Here is a 14,536-nt window from a genome sequence, read left to right as displayed (position 1 = left end):
CATAATACAGAGTCTGGATACCTAACACAATACTGAGTCCGAATACCTAACACAATACTGAGTATGAATACCTAACACAATACAGGGTCTGGATACCTAACACAATACTGAGTGTGTATACCTAACATGATACTGAGTCTGTATACCTAACATAATACTGAGTCTGTATACCTAACACAATACTGAGTCTGGATACCTAACACAATACTGAATCTGAATACCTAACACAATACAGAGTCTGAATACCTAACACAATACTGAGTCCGAATACCTAACACAATACTGAGTATGAATACCTAACACAATACTGAGTCTGAATACCTAACACAATACTGAGTATGAATACCTAACACAATACTGAGTCTGTATATCTAACACAATACTGAGTCTGTATACCTAACATAATACAGAATCTGAATACCTAACACAATACTGAGTGTGTATACCTAACATGATACTGAGTCTGTATACCTAACACACTACTGTGTATGTATACCTAGCATATTAATGAGTCTGGAAACCTAACACACTACTGAGTTTGTATACCAAACACAATACTGAGCCTGGATACCTAACACAATACAGAGTCTGGATACCTAACACAAAACTGAGTCTGGATACCTAACACAATACTGAGTCTGTATACCTAACACAATACTGAGTCTGAATACCTAACACAATACTGAGTCTGAATACCTAACACAATACAGAGTCTGTATACCTAACACAATACTGAGTCTAAATACCTAACACGATACTGAGTCTGTATACCTAACACAATACAGAGTTTGAATACCTCGCACAATACTTTGTCTGAATACCTAATACAAATACTGAGTCTGAATACATGCACAATACAGAGTCTGAATACATTCATAATACAAGCACAAATACTGAGTATCTTAAACTAACACAAAACTGAGTCTGGATACCTAACACAATACTTTGTCTGGATACTTACAGATAACTTAGTTGGAATATTTAAAACATTAGTGAGACTGGGAACCTAATGTACATGTAACATAAACTCCAAGAATCTGAACACAGTACAAGCAGTTACATTTTTGTTTACAAATGGTGGGTTTAAAATGGAACGAAATTCCTGTTAGATTTATGTAGAAAGCCATATTGCACACACATGTGCATTTGCAAACCTCTAGCTGATAAATTGAACATTCCTGTCTTGTTGTTATGCATGACTGCCTATACCTTCGTGATATATAACAGTTAATATAATCAAAATCTCACTGCTTGTGCAAATGTTAAGTGTTGCATATGGTGGCTATACATTTTTAGGGCATTGAAGAGGTAGAGGTAGTAGACAGCCCTATTTTCAATTAATGAATTTACCAGACCATTTCAAACAGACTGCAACACTTGTGTTCATATAAATCTGATATTTTATTACTTTTGCAGCATAAAGCCATTGAAAATCTGATTAAATTTATCATGGATGTGCTATTTGCCCCCCCCCCCAAAAAAAAATTGCATTGTCATAAAATTAACAAACTTAAGATGCATTTTAAGGATCATTAATGAGGAAAAAGCAAATTGAATTAAAGGAGTATGAAAAAGAAACTGTTAAAAAAAATCACATGACAAAAACAAATTCTATTAATAAGGCCTGAACTAGGCAATTTATTATAATTAAAAGGACTTCTGACTGACATGTTTAATCTGACACTTCTTATAAATGGTTCAAAGCAATTAACAATTGATTAGGCCTCTAAAAACACTGTGGGACATGAAGGAAGTGCACAAAGTATTCAAAACTTATATGTTTTCCCAGCAGATGGATTCACTATTCCCAAGGGGACAATACTTTTGATACGCTTTCCATTTAACACTAACACAACTGATTAATGCCAGCATGGCAGCTGGGAATGCTCTCTTAACTATCTCCCACAAGTACTGATAACAACCTGTCAAAAGCCTCATACTGGCTTGAGTGATCTACCGCTACAGAATCACCTTAAAGAAAACACAATAAACAATATGCTGAAAATTGTTCATGTATCCTCCATAATTCAAGGAGATATAATGCATGTGTGTTAAGTGTCAACTGTGCAATCTGCACAGGCTAATCAGGGACGACAGTTTTGCGCCTTTATGATTTATTTCGTTTCATGAAAGTCTCTTCTTAGCAAAAATCCAGTTAAGGGGAAGAGTGTCATCCCTGATTCGCCTGTGCAGACTGCACAGGCTAATCTGGTATGAAACTTTACGCACATGCATTAAACCCTATTTTCACAGAGAAGGCCATATTCATCATACTTTTCACCAGCCTCTGAATTGTCCATTGCAAGTGGATTTAAAAGAGACAACTTTCACAAATTTTGTTATTTTGTATCTTACAAATCCTATGCTTGCCACATGTGTAATATACCTGATAATTATTAATAAGTAAGAATACAATACAAATATTCACAATACTACCACTGTTGCTATGTTTAGATATCATGAATGAACAAGTGTTATATCATATGAAAATATTCAGCGTTTTAATACCCTGAGCAGAAGATACATGGCAATGTAATTATGACATTTTTCAGATAATTCTCTCACAAGGGGTCTCATAAAGGGTAATTATTGTCAGTCTATTATTATGTACTTTTGACATTTGTATGGTCTCCCTTCAATGTCTTAAGCATTTCAACATTTAGATACTCATTGATAAAGAACCTAAACTTGTAATTTAAACAATATTTTTCTGACTTTATCTCACATCAGCCATCAAGGAATCAAGAAGCACAGCTTATTTGAGTAAATGTGGGTTCCGGCAATGACATGATGGATTAATCTAGTTGTTACTTTAAAGTGAAACCATTTAAGTTTAGGTCAAATGCAAAATCTTAATCAATTTTAAAAAGAACTATTTTTCATGAACAAACATTCAAATTGTGTTATATTGTTTATGATGCCTTCTGCATCTTTGTTGACTTTATTAAAACAACAAAATGTTCTTAAACATCAATTTATTCATGTTTTGTTCACATCACAACCATTTGGTGTATCCATCAGCTGCATTTATGTGTTTATTATAATGACATAATAAACAAAAGAATGTGAAAATCAACAACTTTAAAGTGATATAACTGAATTTGTTAACAGGTAAAGCGTCTGTTTTTTTATAATGGGTCTGATGTCTACAATCTGAACAAGCACTGTTCTGGAAACTAAACTCTTGTATATTGAGAGAAGAAATTCCAAAACTAAAAAAAAAATGCCTCGCCTTCACTACAAACATGTTCTAAAGTAAATGAACATGCAACAATGAAGTCTTTGGTCTGCGGATTTGTTGCATTGTTTAAAAACCAAATGTTCATTAAAGAAATGTGTCACTTCTTGATTTACCATAGGGATGAGGTAAACAAAAATTCCTAGTAATTAATTTAATTAATTATTGATATCATCTCATTGGTTTCCATTTCAAATTCTGCCCAGGAATTGAACTTAAATCAAATTACGCATTTTCAAAACAGTGACAGTGCAGGCAGTGCTTACTTTTATCCACTCCCCTTATTTTTGCTTCCACAGGGCTTTTTTCGGGCTAAATTTATATAGCTGGTATTGGGTCATTATTTGCATTGGTGAGAGAAAATATTTGCTTTGCCTTATCCAGTAATAAAAAACAACAATCACAATTCAAGGTTTAATTTTTTATGTCCAGATTTAGAGATAATAAGTCTAGAAAAACGTCTTAGTTATGAAGACACAGTAGTAAAGTTGATTTCCTCACTGAACACAAGTAAATAACATTTGTAGAACATGGAAAACACCTCCCGATGGAAATACTTGCACTGTTTGACAGACGCAAATCATAAACCTGTTAACTTAAGAACAAAATAATTAGATTTATATTAATAGACACCTAAAAACAATTATGAGCTGTGTTTTTCCAATCAAGTTAGAGCCAAGGATTTTGTGCTAATATCAATTTCAGCATGATTATTCTGTCTGTCAGTTGATTGCATTTAATGGCCCAGTAAACTGGCTTCTCTTTGAAAATGAACATTCATCATTCACTACAGACACAAATTGTCTTACTTCGATAGTGGGAAAAATATGCACAAAGCAGCTTTTATTTGTGTTGGAATTTTCATATTTTTCCACAGTTTAGTCATATAAAAAAGTGGACATTGACCGTGCAAATGCTGTCATGACCAGGGATCATATTTTCCCGCAACATCAATCGGTCTGGAGATACATGTAAATGGGGAAAAAGTATCCGAAAATTGATACCCGAAATCATGACAAATTACATTAAAATATATACCATTGATTTTGCCATTCATTAAGGTGGTACAATAAATGCACAAGTAAAATTCCCTTAGGCATTTTTTTTTTAAACGGAACATACGAGTTTTCTCGGCTGGTTTTATCATTTGCTATTTCATAGTTGTTTCGTGCGCTGTTTTATCAGACTTTTTTATCGTTGTCAATATTATTAATCTGTGTAAGTCTATGCCGATGTTTTAAATCGTAGTCGACTCGATAATAGCTTACAAACATGCCTTGAACCAAACAAATGTCTGTGCGTAGGTTGGCTACTGACAATAACAAAACCAAATAATTAAGAAATAATTGGTGTACCTTATAGTTTGTTGTCAAATAAACCACGGCCGATAGTTTAGATGCGTAGGGATTAAATCACGAGTGCAAAGCACGAGTGATTTGAAACCGCCAACTAATTTTCTGGTCGTGGGTTATTCAACAACAAACTATAAAGTACACGAATTATTTCGATTCTTACACGGTTTTTACTAAAAATTTATACAGTGTATATTATTTTTCTTGTGTACTATTTTATGTGAAGTTCCGCCCATAAAAATAACTTTCGGCTGTTTTGTCGATCAGATCCGCGACTTTCATTCCTAATTATATTACCGGATTATTACGCTGGTGGAAAATGTATCGGCATGTTTTGTTTAGTTTCAGCGCGTGCTTTCAGTGTATAAGATCCGCCCATAATTATTGCAGAATAACCCATAGACGATTTTCTTCTTTGTTTATATGAAAGTTTTCACATACCGTGTTAGAATCGCAACATATTGTTTTGTTTCACATGCATGTCAATTAACATCGAAGACTGATTATAATTAAACCAGTGCGCGCAGTCACCTTAGCAGACAAAACAGAAAAAAACGATATAACAATGATATCTATGAATAGACACACAATGACACCGATAATCGATCGATATGTACATCACAGGCCTTAAGTCTCTTAAATTGTTTTGCGATTTTTTCAGTTTGCAAAATGTTCGACCACCCTCAATAATTTCAGACGCGTCTTTAATCTGCTGTTCACAAGTTTTTTATTCTTTGTCTGACGTGCAATAAACCGGTCCTGACTGGTTTAGAGACAAGACTGCAGCGAATGGTTTATCACACCTAATCGAGATAAGAATGTCTTTAGGGTGTCTTAGCATGTGCACTGTGTAATCGATTTCACGACATGTGAATTTTAGTAAACAGATTCGGACCGACTGTTTGGGATTTTCAATTGGTCTTTCATGACCCCAATTGGTCTAGGACCGACAAAACCGAAAAAATATGATCCCTGGTCATGACTAATCCCATGCAAACACGCTATGTGGCCATGATAGGACTCAAACTTGTGATCCAAGGACCGTGAGCCAGCACTCTACCTCAATAAACTGTGCTAGCCAATGTAAGGCAAGCAGCTCTGCTTGAAAAGGCTCATGATCGAGAGGCATTTATGTGCTTGTATTATTTACCTTAACAATAAATTCAAAAGAACCTTTAGTACTACCACTTAATGTAAAGTCGAGCTAAAAATGTTTCATTTGTGTCTTGTGCAGATTTATAATTCATTAAAAAAGAATACTGAGAATATAACAAAATTTTATGACAATCAACAATCAACATTAATGTTTTGTGAGTAGAGTAACAGCAAGTAGAATTGAGTGTTTTATTTATGCCATTTTGCAAAGGTGTCAAGAACTTTCTATTATGTTTAAGAAGAATGTTTTATAGACGAAATAAAAACAATACCCTAAGCGCTCAATGACAAATGTACGCTTTTTGAAAGTTAAATAAACATGGCCATTTATGTTGTTGATCTGTGTTGGTGAAGATATAATTTATCATTGGATAGAAACTTTTTTGATGGGATAAATAGTATATAAGGTTAGTGTTTCTGTAAACTTGAATTAATTCAACTTGCCTGTGAACAGCTTACATGGCTTGGCCAGCATAGCAGAGAAAACCTTTCTTTCTTCAATTGGTCAGATAAATTAAATTACACAAAGTATCTTATCTAATATTCTATTTCTCTCTTATTTAAGAACCAACAACAAAGATGGGTAGAAATCAAAAGGATTTTGTGTGTAAAAGTATGAGAATAAAGTGAATGGCTTTGAGTCAATCTCATTATTTATTGTTTGGTTCAAATATAGCTCATTAGCTGTTACTAGGCTTTCAAATATCTTCCATAAATATTGTAAAAGAAGTTTGACTGGAATAAATGTGGACAGCACATATGGTTGCAATCAGTGCATTGATTTACACCACTTCTTGGTTCTTCATATTTCAGCTGCTGAATCTGGGAAAACCAGGTTTTATGCTTATTGTAAGTGTGGTCCCAGATAAGCTTGTGCTGTCAGATCAGGGCCCGTATTCACCAAACAATTCTTAGAATAAAGAAAATTCTTTAAATTAGAATATTCAATAATTTCTTTAATTTTGAATCAAACTCTGCAGTAAACACCTCTTTCTATATTATTTTTCATATAGAACATTTTGTTGATGACATAATCACCAGTGGAGGCCTGTATATATTCAAACACTGAACACATTTTTCTTGGTTCTAAGTCTATTCTTTATTCTTAAGTCTAAGAATCGGTTGGTGAATACGGGCCCTGGATAGTAAGAGAAAACGCTTTTTGCTTTTATGGATTTTATAGCGCAGGCTAATCTAGGACGACCCTTAAATCACATAAAATCAAGACTAGTTCTACAAGAGCTTGGCTCAAATACAAAGACTCAAGAAGTTGTATCAATCAACTCACTGACTAAAAACTACTTTTTAAGAACACCTACAACATTACAAACACACAGTAAAATTTTCAAACAAAATGAAAATCTCAGTGCTCACAAATTTAAACAAGACTAAATGTGATTAAAATGTTCTTAAAGTAAAATGGTCAATTGCCCTTGCAAAACATTCCAGACTTAAATGTAACAGGCTCTGCTAGATTCTCTTATGTCAATGTTTATCTGTACCCCACAAGTCTCACATGAAAGTGATGAACACAGTTGCTACCTCTCTTTGATATTTGCTGATAAGCAGTTGGCTTCTGGGTTTCACACGAATATTAACATGTTTTGTTAGCCCTGCAGAGAGCAGTTGCACAATGTTCATTTTGGAGGTTAGGAAACCCTCTGTATGATATATTTCTCTCAAGAAGAAAGATTCATGATATACACCTACAGGTATTACAATGGAGATTCAATGTTGGATTTTTAGTCTATTTGCAACGCAAAAAGGCTTTTATAATACCGCATTTCAAAATCACACTGGAAACGGTTGACCTTTTCAGGGCTTTTTTCAGCTTTTGGGAAGATAGCCCATGGCTTTTAAATTGGGAATTTTATTGGCATTTTCTAGAAATTGGGAAAATAAATTGGGATTTAAAACTACGTGAATGAGTTCAGCATCTTATCACAAACACCACCATGATCAACAGTTTTCCACATAATACATTGTAAGCACACACAAAGTCTTCAGTCACACCAGGCACCATTTTATTAGGAGACACTTTATCTTCTTCTGAAAAACTACTGCTTTCAACATGTTGAATATCAGTCAGCACTTTGCTTTCGGAAATCAACATGACCATGCTAAAGTCACTTGTTATTAAATCACTATCATTAACAATGGAAGGAGTTTCAATGGGAAGACTTGTACTTCTTGACGATGTTTGTTTATTTAATGACGCTTGCTTAACAAAATCAACAGTTGTCATTTTGCTGCCAGGGTTTTTCTTAGGAATCTTTTTCATGTAATATTTTAAATTGCCCGACATATTTGTTTTCCATGCAGCCGAATCACAAAACGCGGAATTTCATCACAAATCTAATAAGTGCCCGAACAACACGGAGAATATCGTGCACAAAAATAATGCCGTCGTCATCCAAATCAAGGTATAGTCTAAAACCCGTACGAGACCGGATCTGACTAAGCTTTGTTAAAAAGCGAAACAGCCGATGTCATTAACATTTTTTTCCCAATTGGGAATTTTTTAGCAAATTTTGGGTAAAAAGTATACTTTTTGCGATTGGGAATATAGCCGAATTTTGACTATAAAATCGGGCCAAAAAAAAGCCCTGAACTTTTCCAAACCTTCCCTGATTTGGGCAGACAAAATACATATTTAATATAGTATTTCATATTTCTTACAATTTTTCATTTAGAAACTTTTTCGAACATTTTCTTCCAAGAACATTGCTTACATAATTTTTAGTTAATTTTTCTAAGACAGTTTTACGTAAAAAAAAGTTCATTGAAACTTAAACAAATTTCATTCGTAAAACAATTCTGTTATTGGCAAAAGCAAGTTATTCTTAGAAAATTACCATCTATAAGGCAAACTTAAAAGAATTGTGTCCCTTGAAAACAAAGGGAGACAATTATATTACTGCTTCGAGCAAGGTAGGGGACTTTTCTTGCTTGGCAATAGTCTTGTTCTTCATAAAAAATCTTTTTGATAGCCTTTTACATTTTCATTCAGACAACTAATCCTTTTACATTTACTTCAGCAGAAACTTCCCTGTATCTTGCAAATAGACTTTCAACGCGCTCTCGTTCAGCATAGCTGGTTTCGACCATTATTTACTAATCAACATCCAAGTAATTGTTGGTGAATTTTCTAGCCAGTAGACCAAAAAAAACAAGTGTTCCGTGGTCGGAGACATATGCCCCCACGCCCCAAACGTGGCCTTGACCATGACCTTGACCTTTGACCTAGTGACCCGAAAATCAATAGGGGTCATGTGCCAGTCATGATTAATGTACCTATGAAGTTTCATGATCCTAGGCCTAAGCGTTCTTGAGTTATCATCCAGAAACCATTTGGTGGACCGACCGACCAACCGACATGTGCAAAACAATATACCCCCTCTTCTTTGAAAGGGGGCATAATAATTTTCTACCACCACTGCATTGGTTAAATTGAGCATCATAGGTATACAGCATTGAATTTCAAAAGGATGCTAGACAAATGTTGAACATTAAACTATTGTATCTCAAATTGATATAAGGAGTCAGTACAACAGTTCTGCACTAAACATTCCAAATAAATAATTGTGTGCAAGTCCTTTAATCTGACCATGTATACTTAGAGGATATGTTGCTAAATGTTATAATAATTTTATGACGAATTATGTGCACTTTTATACTTTATATGCCCCGTTGGTGCACAAAGTTACCATGTGACAATGAAATTCAATGTCACATGGTACCTCTTTGCACCGACGGGGCGATTAATTATTGTTATAATGTTATAATTATGTTCCCTTTTGTTTTCTGTTCTGATATACAAACATAATTCATATTATGTAGTTTCATAATGACATATGAACATGTTTTATTATTAGGTTTTGCATAAGTGTGCTTTCCAGCACACAGATCAAGCACTTTCTTCACAAGAAATACATTCCATTTTCCCTGAAAGCCACTATAGGCTACTGACATTTCACTATTTGCTATTAAAGCAACTAGTTCCAAGATTGAGGTATTTAATTAAAAAGGTCTGGAAATGCCTTAAATTGCAGATTTAATCACAGGACTGTTGAGCTCTACATTATACTAGGCCTAAGCATTCTTGATATATCATCCGGAAACCATTTTACTATTTCGAGTCACTGTGACCTTGACCTTTGACCTAGTGACCTGAAAATTAATAGGGGTCATCTGCCAGTCATGATCAATGTACCTATGAAGTTTCATGATCCTAGGCCTAAGCCTTCTTGAGTTATTATCCGGAAACCATCTGGTGTACGGACCGACCGACATGTGCAAAACAATATACCCCCTCTTCTTCGAAGGGGGGCATAAAAATAAAATAATTTTAATAAGAAAAATGTTTGTCCCCAGCATGACAGGACTTGAACAAGAGTCCTTTGGATTAAAAGGATCCCTCATTTCCCACTTGGCCATCCTAACTGTAAAAGTTCAGCATGCATTTTATACTTGATATAAGTGATCCACGTGTTGTTACATAATTTAAAGGAAACAAAAGAATCATTCCAAATTACTCCATTTTGCATTAACTTGTAAAGCTTTACAAATTTATCTATTCCAAATGTTGAGGATTGGTTATCAAAGTGAAGTGAATGCCTTGACCACAGACATTTTTTTGACAATCAATTGGACCCCTATAAAGGACAGACACAGATTTTATATATTAAAGACAGACATACATGTAGGTTAAATGACAGTAAATTTGATGCCTTGACCACAGACATAGGTTAGTTGACAGTGGATAGAACGACTCCTTACCAGTGCGTCAACATCCTCCTGCACTGCTAATCTGCCATCAGGAGTTATCACTGTACCAGCCTCATCCAACATTACCAGCATGGGTATCCCTACAATAGGACGAACACATAGACTTACATGGCAGGTATGGAGAAATTTTAACATATAATTATTGTTGTTAAGTAAGAAGAAAGTCTTTTTTAACCTTTTTATCTTTAGGTAAACAACTTGTTTTACAGACTAAAACAATTTTGTATAGAGGACTGCCAAAGGAAATCCCTGTCAACTTTCATAACAATTGGCATGATATATTATATGGATAAGTCGCAGAATACAACATAACATTTAAATTGAGCATAAGTGTACAAACAATTGACATGATATCTAATAAGATGGGGGGGGGGGGGGGTTAACAAACATTATTGTCCATAATTCTAGAATTGAGAATCCAAGTCCACGTGAATATGTTACCAGTTTAGTGTTTATGTGTCTTACAGGGGCCTTTTTCATGTTTTGGTATATTGACAAAAATATAAAAAAGTTGTTTCAGATTCGCACGTTTTCATTTTAGTTATGATTAGGGATGGCAACGAATATCCGAATATCCGAATATTCGATCACGGACCGAATATTCGGATACTGTCTTTCGAATCGAATATTCGGAAGCAAAAAAATCAAAAAAATCGAGTAATTTCAAAGACTTTGTATTCATGAAATTTGCTTCAAACATTGTAAAAAAAGTTGTTCCGCGTGTCATAATGTTTATTCCGATAGGCGCGATAATGCGTCGCTATGGTGATGACAGTATACCGGTCATAAATCCCGCTAATTGCCTAACAAAGACAGTCACTTTGTGTCAAAATTATGATAGGTGCAAATCGCGTCGGCAATCAAAACACCGACCTGTACTTGATCCAATGACTCGAATTACGTTTAAAATTATCAAAGATTAAACGAGTAAAGGAAAAGCCAACTTGGTGTAAAAACAAGTATGGCAATTAAAACACCGACCCGTCTTGGTCTAATAACTCGAATTACATTTAAAATGATCACAGATTAAATGAGTAAAAGAAGAGCCGACTTCGTGTGAAAAACAAAAAAGATCGTATGGTTATAATCACGCTGTCGAATAAAAAAGCTTTTAGAAAATATTTACTCAACCTCGAATAAGTATTTGCGTATCGTATGGTCCAAACTTTAATTTATTACTCAATATTCAATCAGGTATTATACTTAAATAAACGTTTTTGGTATTTCGCCCTCTTTTAATTGAAAATATATTAATTGCTACACGCATAAAGTAAATCTCTGTCCACAAATAATGCCACCTACGCCTTCCGCTGCTTTGAAGTATTTCACGAGATCATCCGATAAGAAGTCGCCGATACGAGTGACTTTTAAACGTGGAAACTTTAAAAGACTGACTTTTTAGTCTGTTAAACAGGTTCAATTTGTGTTGTGGCTATGTAAATTATTCGTTCGAGTTCAGCTTAAATTATATTTAGATCTAACTGTTTTGTCATGTAATTATTTTGTCGTCATGTAAATATTATGTTTCTCGTTCTATTGTTTATGTACAATATTAAAAGTTTAAAAAAAGTTTTTTTCATTCAATTTTAACAATAAAAAGTAATCAACAAAATCAGCTCCGAATTAGCGACGGCAACGCTGTGTCAATATTTAGTCACTTCCGGTGAACTTCCGGTAAAAACGAAAGTAAAATTCATGGAGTAATGGTACGGTAAACAAATTTGATTTTTTTTCCAACCGATGTTGACCGAATATCCGAATATTCGTTCGGAAGGGTGACCGAATATTCGAATACCAAAATCGGTATTCGTTGCCATCTCTAGTTATGATATTTGTGAGGAAACAGTAGTAGTACTAGTACTGAACATTTAACATGCACTAAAATAGCATCTTAAATATGCATTATATGCATCTTTTGACAATTTAAAAACCTAAAAATTATCAAGCGTTTATTCAATTGTTTCGCATTGCATTTTGTGAAAAACCAGGATTGCTTATATAAAGTATAAAATACAACCGTCATTGTATGAGCATGGATGGTCAAGAGGTCTAAGTGGTAGACTTTAAGTCCAGGACTCAAGGAGTCAGTGGTTCAATCCCTGCTGAGGGTTACTTAAAAAAATAATATATTCTTGACTTTTTACTGGAGCTTTTTAGATCCAATGTTTACATTTATCAATATACGGTAAAGCATTTAATGACAAAATTCAAAACATGCCAAAATCTGTGAAAAGGCCCCTTTAACAGAATGCCTGCTTTGGAACACCACACCTACCTTCCACTTCATAGAGATTCTTCAACTTCTGTGACCGTGCATCTCCCATTGGGAGTGCCCCCCATGGCATTGTGTTTGCATAGCTTGTAAAGGAGTCTTCAGACCTGTCAGAGGATATGAACACTATCTCAAACTTCTTGCCTTCCGATTTCAGCTTTTCGTAGGTCCGAATGAGCGCCGGGGTGAAGCTGCGACAGGGTGGGCACTACAATGTCAAAAACAATTTGTCTATTTCATGACTTGATGCAAATCCATGAAAATTGCAAGGCAAAGAGCTCGAATGCTAATATTGGTTGAAAGATGGAGAGAAACCTTTGTATGCATATCCTTTACTTTGGGATAACCATATTTCCTTTATTGTGATTGAAAGTTTGGGGTAAAGGTCTTATGCTTAGGTGAATGCTCTGAGAGTTGTCTTAAACAATATATGATAAAATATTCAAACATTGCAGTGGGAACCATCAGCCAAGTTTTGTTAAAATGTGGTCTTTGAAAAAAATACTATTAACAAATCCCCAGATGACTGCAAGTCCGCCATCTTGAATTTATCATCCATTCAAAAATTATGCCACACACTCCTTAAGAATATGAAGGAAAGAATGTTTGTGTAAATTGAAGAAGTAGTTTAAAGGTTTATCATTGATCCCTGATGGCCATCAATCAGTCATTATAAATGTTATTTGGGAAAAAAAACTATTGTTCAGGCTTTAATGCAAACTTAAGGCATTTACCAGAAAACACCTGCTTGATGTTGCAAACTGCCCCCCAATGCCCAATCAATTAACTTTGATTAAAACCTGGTTAAAAAGGACTTAAAGCAGCTACCAAAGCCTGGTATAATAAGCTGTATATGCTGGTGCTATAAAATGCTAAGTTTGCCCATATTTGGGGTATCTCATCTTGCTATAGATTATCATCACTACTACAAATAAAGAAAATTCAATTATTTATTGGATCCAATAATTATTTGTTTATCTAGAAATTGCAATCAATCTAATCAGAAAAATTGAAAAAAGAAATGCAACCAGTAATTATTGATCATTGGATGTAAAAGATGAATGCACATGTTTTGATGCAGTCACAAAGGATCTCCAATACATGATTGTCCATGACAATATGGTATGGCTCCTACAATATGAATTTATGATTGAAACAAATTAATATTTGTTTGAAAATGGACACTTGCTTTTGTAAAATATTGATTGCCTGGCCAAGAACCTCATCAGGAGATGGATATAAAGCTATGCCTTGATTTTTTTATGCCCCCGAAGGAGGGCATATAGTGATAGCACTGTCCGTCTGTGTACATCTGTCTGTCCCTCACACTTTTGCGTTTTGGTTTTTAAAAATGCTCATAACTTCTATGTCGCTTCAGATGTAACCTTCATATTTGGTATGCATGTGTACATGTATATGGACAAGGCCTTTCCATACGCACACAAATTTTGACCCCTTTGACCTTGACCTTAGGGTCCGCATTTAGGTTTCAAAATCTGTGTTTAGGTTTCGAAAAAGTGTTTTTCGGGGGCATATGTCTTCCGATGGAGACAGCTCTTGTTAAACATTGAAAAACAAAATGTTTTAAAGATTAATAATTCTGAAAATTGGGGTTTCTGATCAACCTTTGGATCCATTTAAAAAAACAAAAACAAATAACAACAAGAGTTCCGCGGTCGGAGATGACCGCATTGAAGCCGGATTTTTGATTTAAATGACAGGAAAGTACCT

At 34.6% G+C, this 14,536-nt stretch overlaps 3 protein-coding genes across 24 annotated transcripts in view; 1 reads left to right on the top strand and 2 right to left on the bottom strand.

The window, feature by feature from the left end:
• Positions 1-14,536, bottom strand: part of LOC127871440 (nucleoredoxin-like) — a 205,077-nt gene that overhangs the window by 14,704 nt on the left and 175,837 nt on the right. For both annotated transcript variants that reach the window (XM_052414381.1, XM_052414380.1), the window contains exons 3-4: positions 12,809-13,013; positions 10,525-10,613 (exon numbers count right to left, since the gene is read on the bottom strand). In XM_052414381.1, coding sequence (XP_052270341.1) covers positions 10,525-10,613; positions 12,809-13,013 — 294 coding nt within the window. The remainder of the gene's footprint in view (positions 1-10,524; positions 10,614-12,808; positions 13,014-14,536) is intronic.
• Positions 1-14,536, bottom strand: part of LOC127871444 (synaptosomal-associated protein 29-like) — a 153,279-nt gene that overhangs the window by 42,117 nt on the left and 96,626 nt on the right. The gene's annotated exons all lie outside the window — the stretch shown is intronic.
• Positions 1-14,536, top strand: part of LOC127871437 (breakpoint cluster region protein-like) — a 232,114-nt gene that overhangs the window by 138,922 nt on the left and 78,656 nt on the right. The gene's annotated exons all lie outside the window — the stretch shown is intronic.

This window comes from Dreissena polymorpha, chromosome 3 (genome assembly GCF_020536995.1).
Source record: "Dreissena polymorpha isolate Duluth1 chromosome 3, UMN_Dpol_1.0, whole genome shotgun sequence".
NCBI classification, from domain to species: domain Eukaryota; kingdom Metazoa; phylum Mollusca; class Bivalvia; order Myida; family Dreissenidae; genus Dreissena; species Dreissena polymorpha.
Note: the sequence above shows the minus strand (reverse complement) of the source record. Positions and strands in the feature narration are given on the sequence as shown.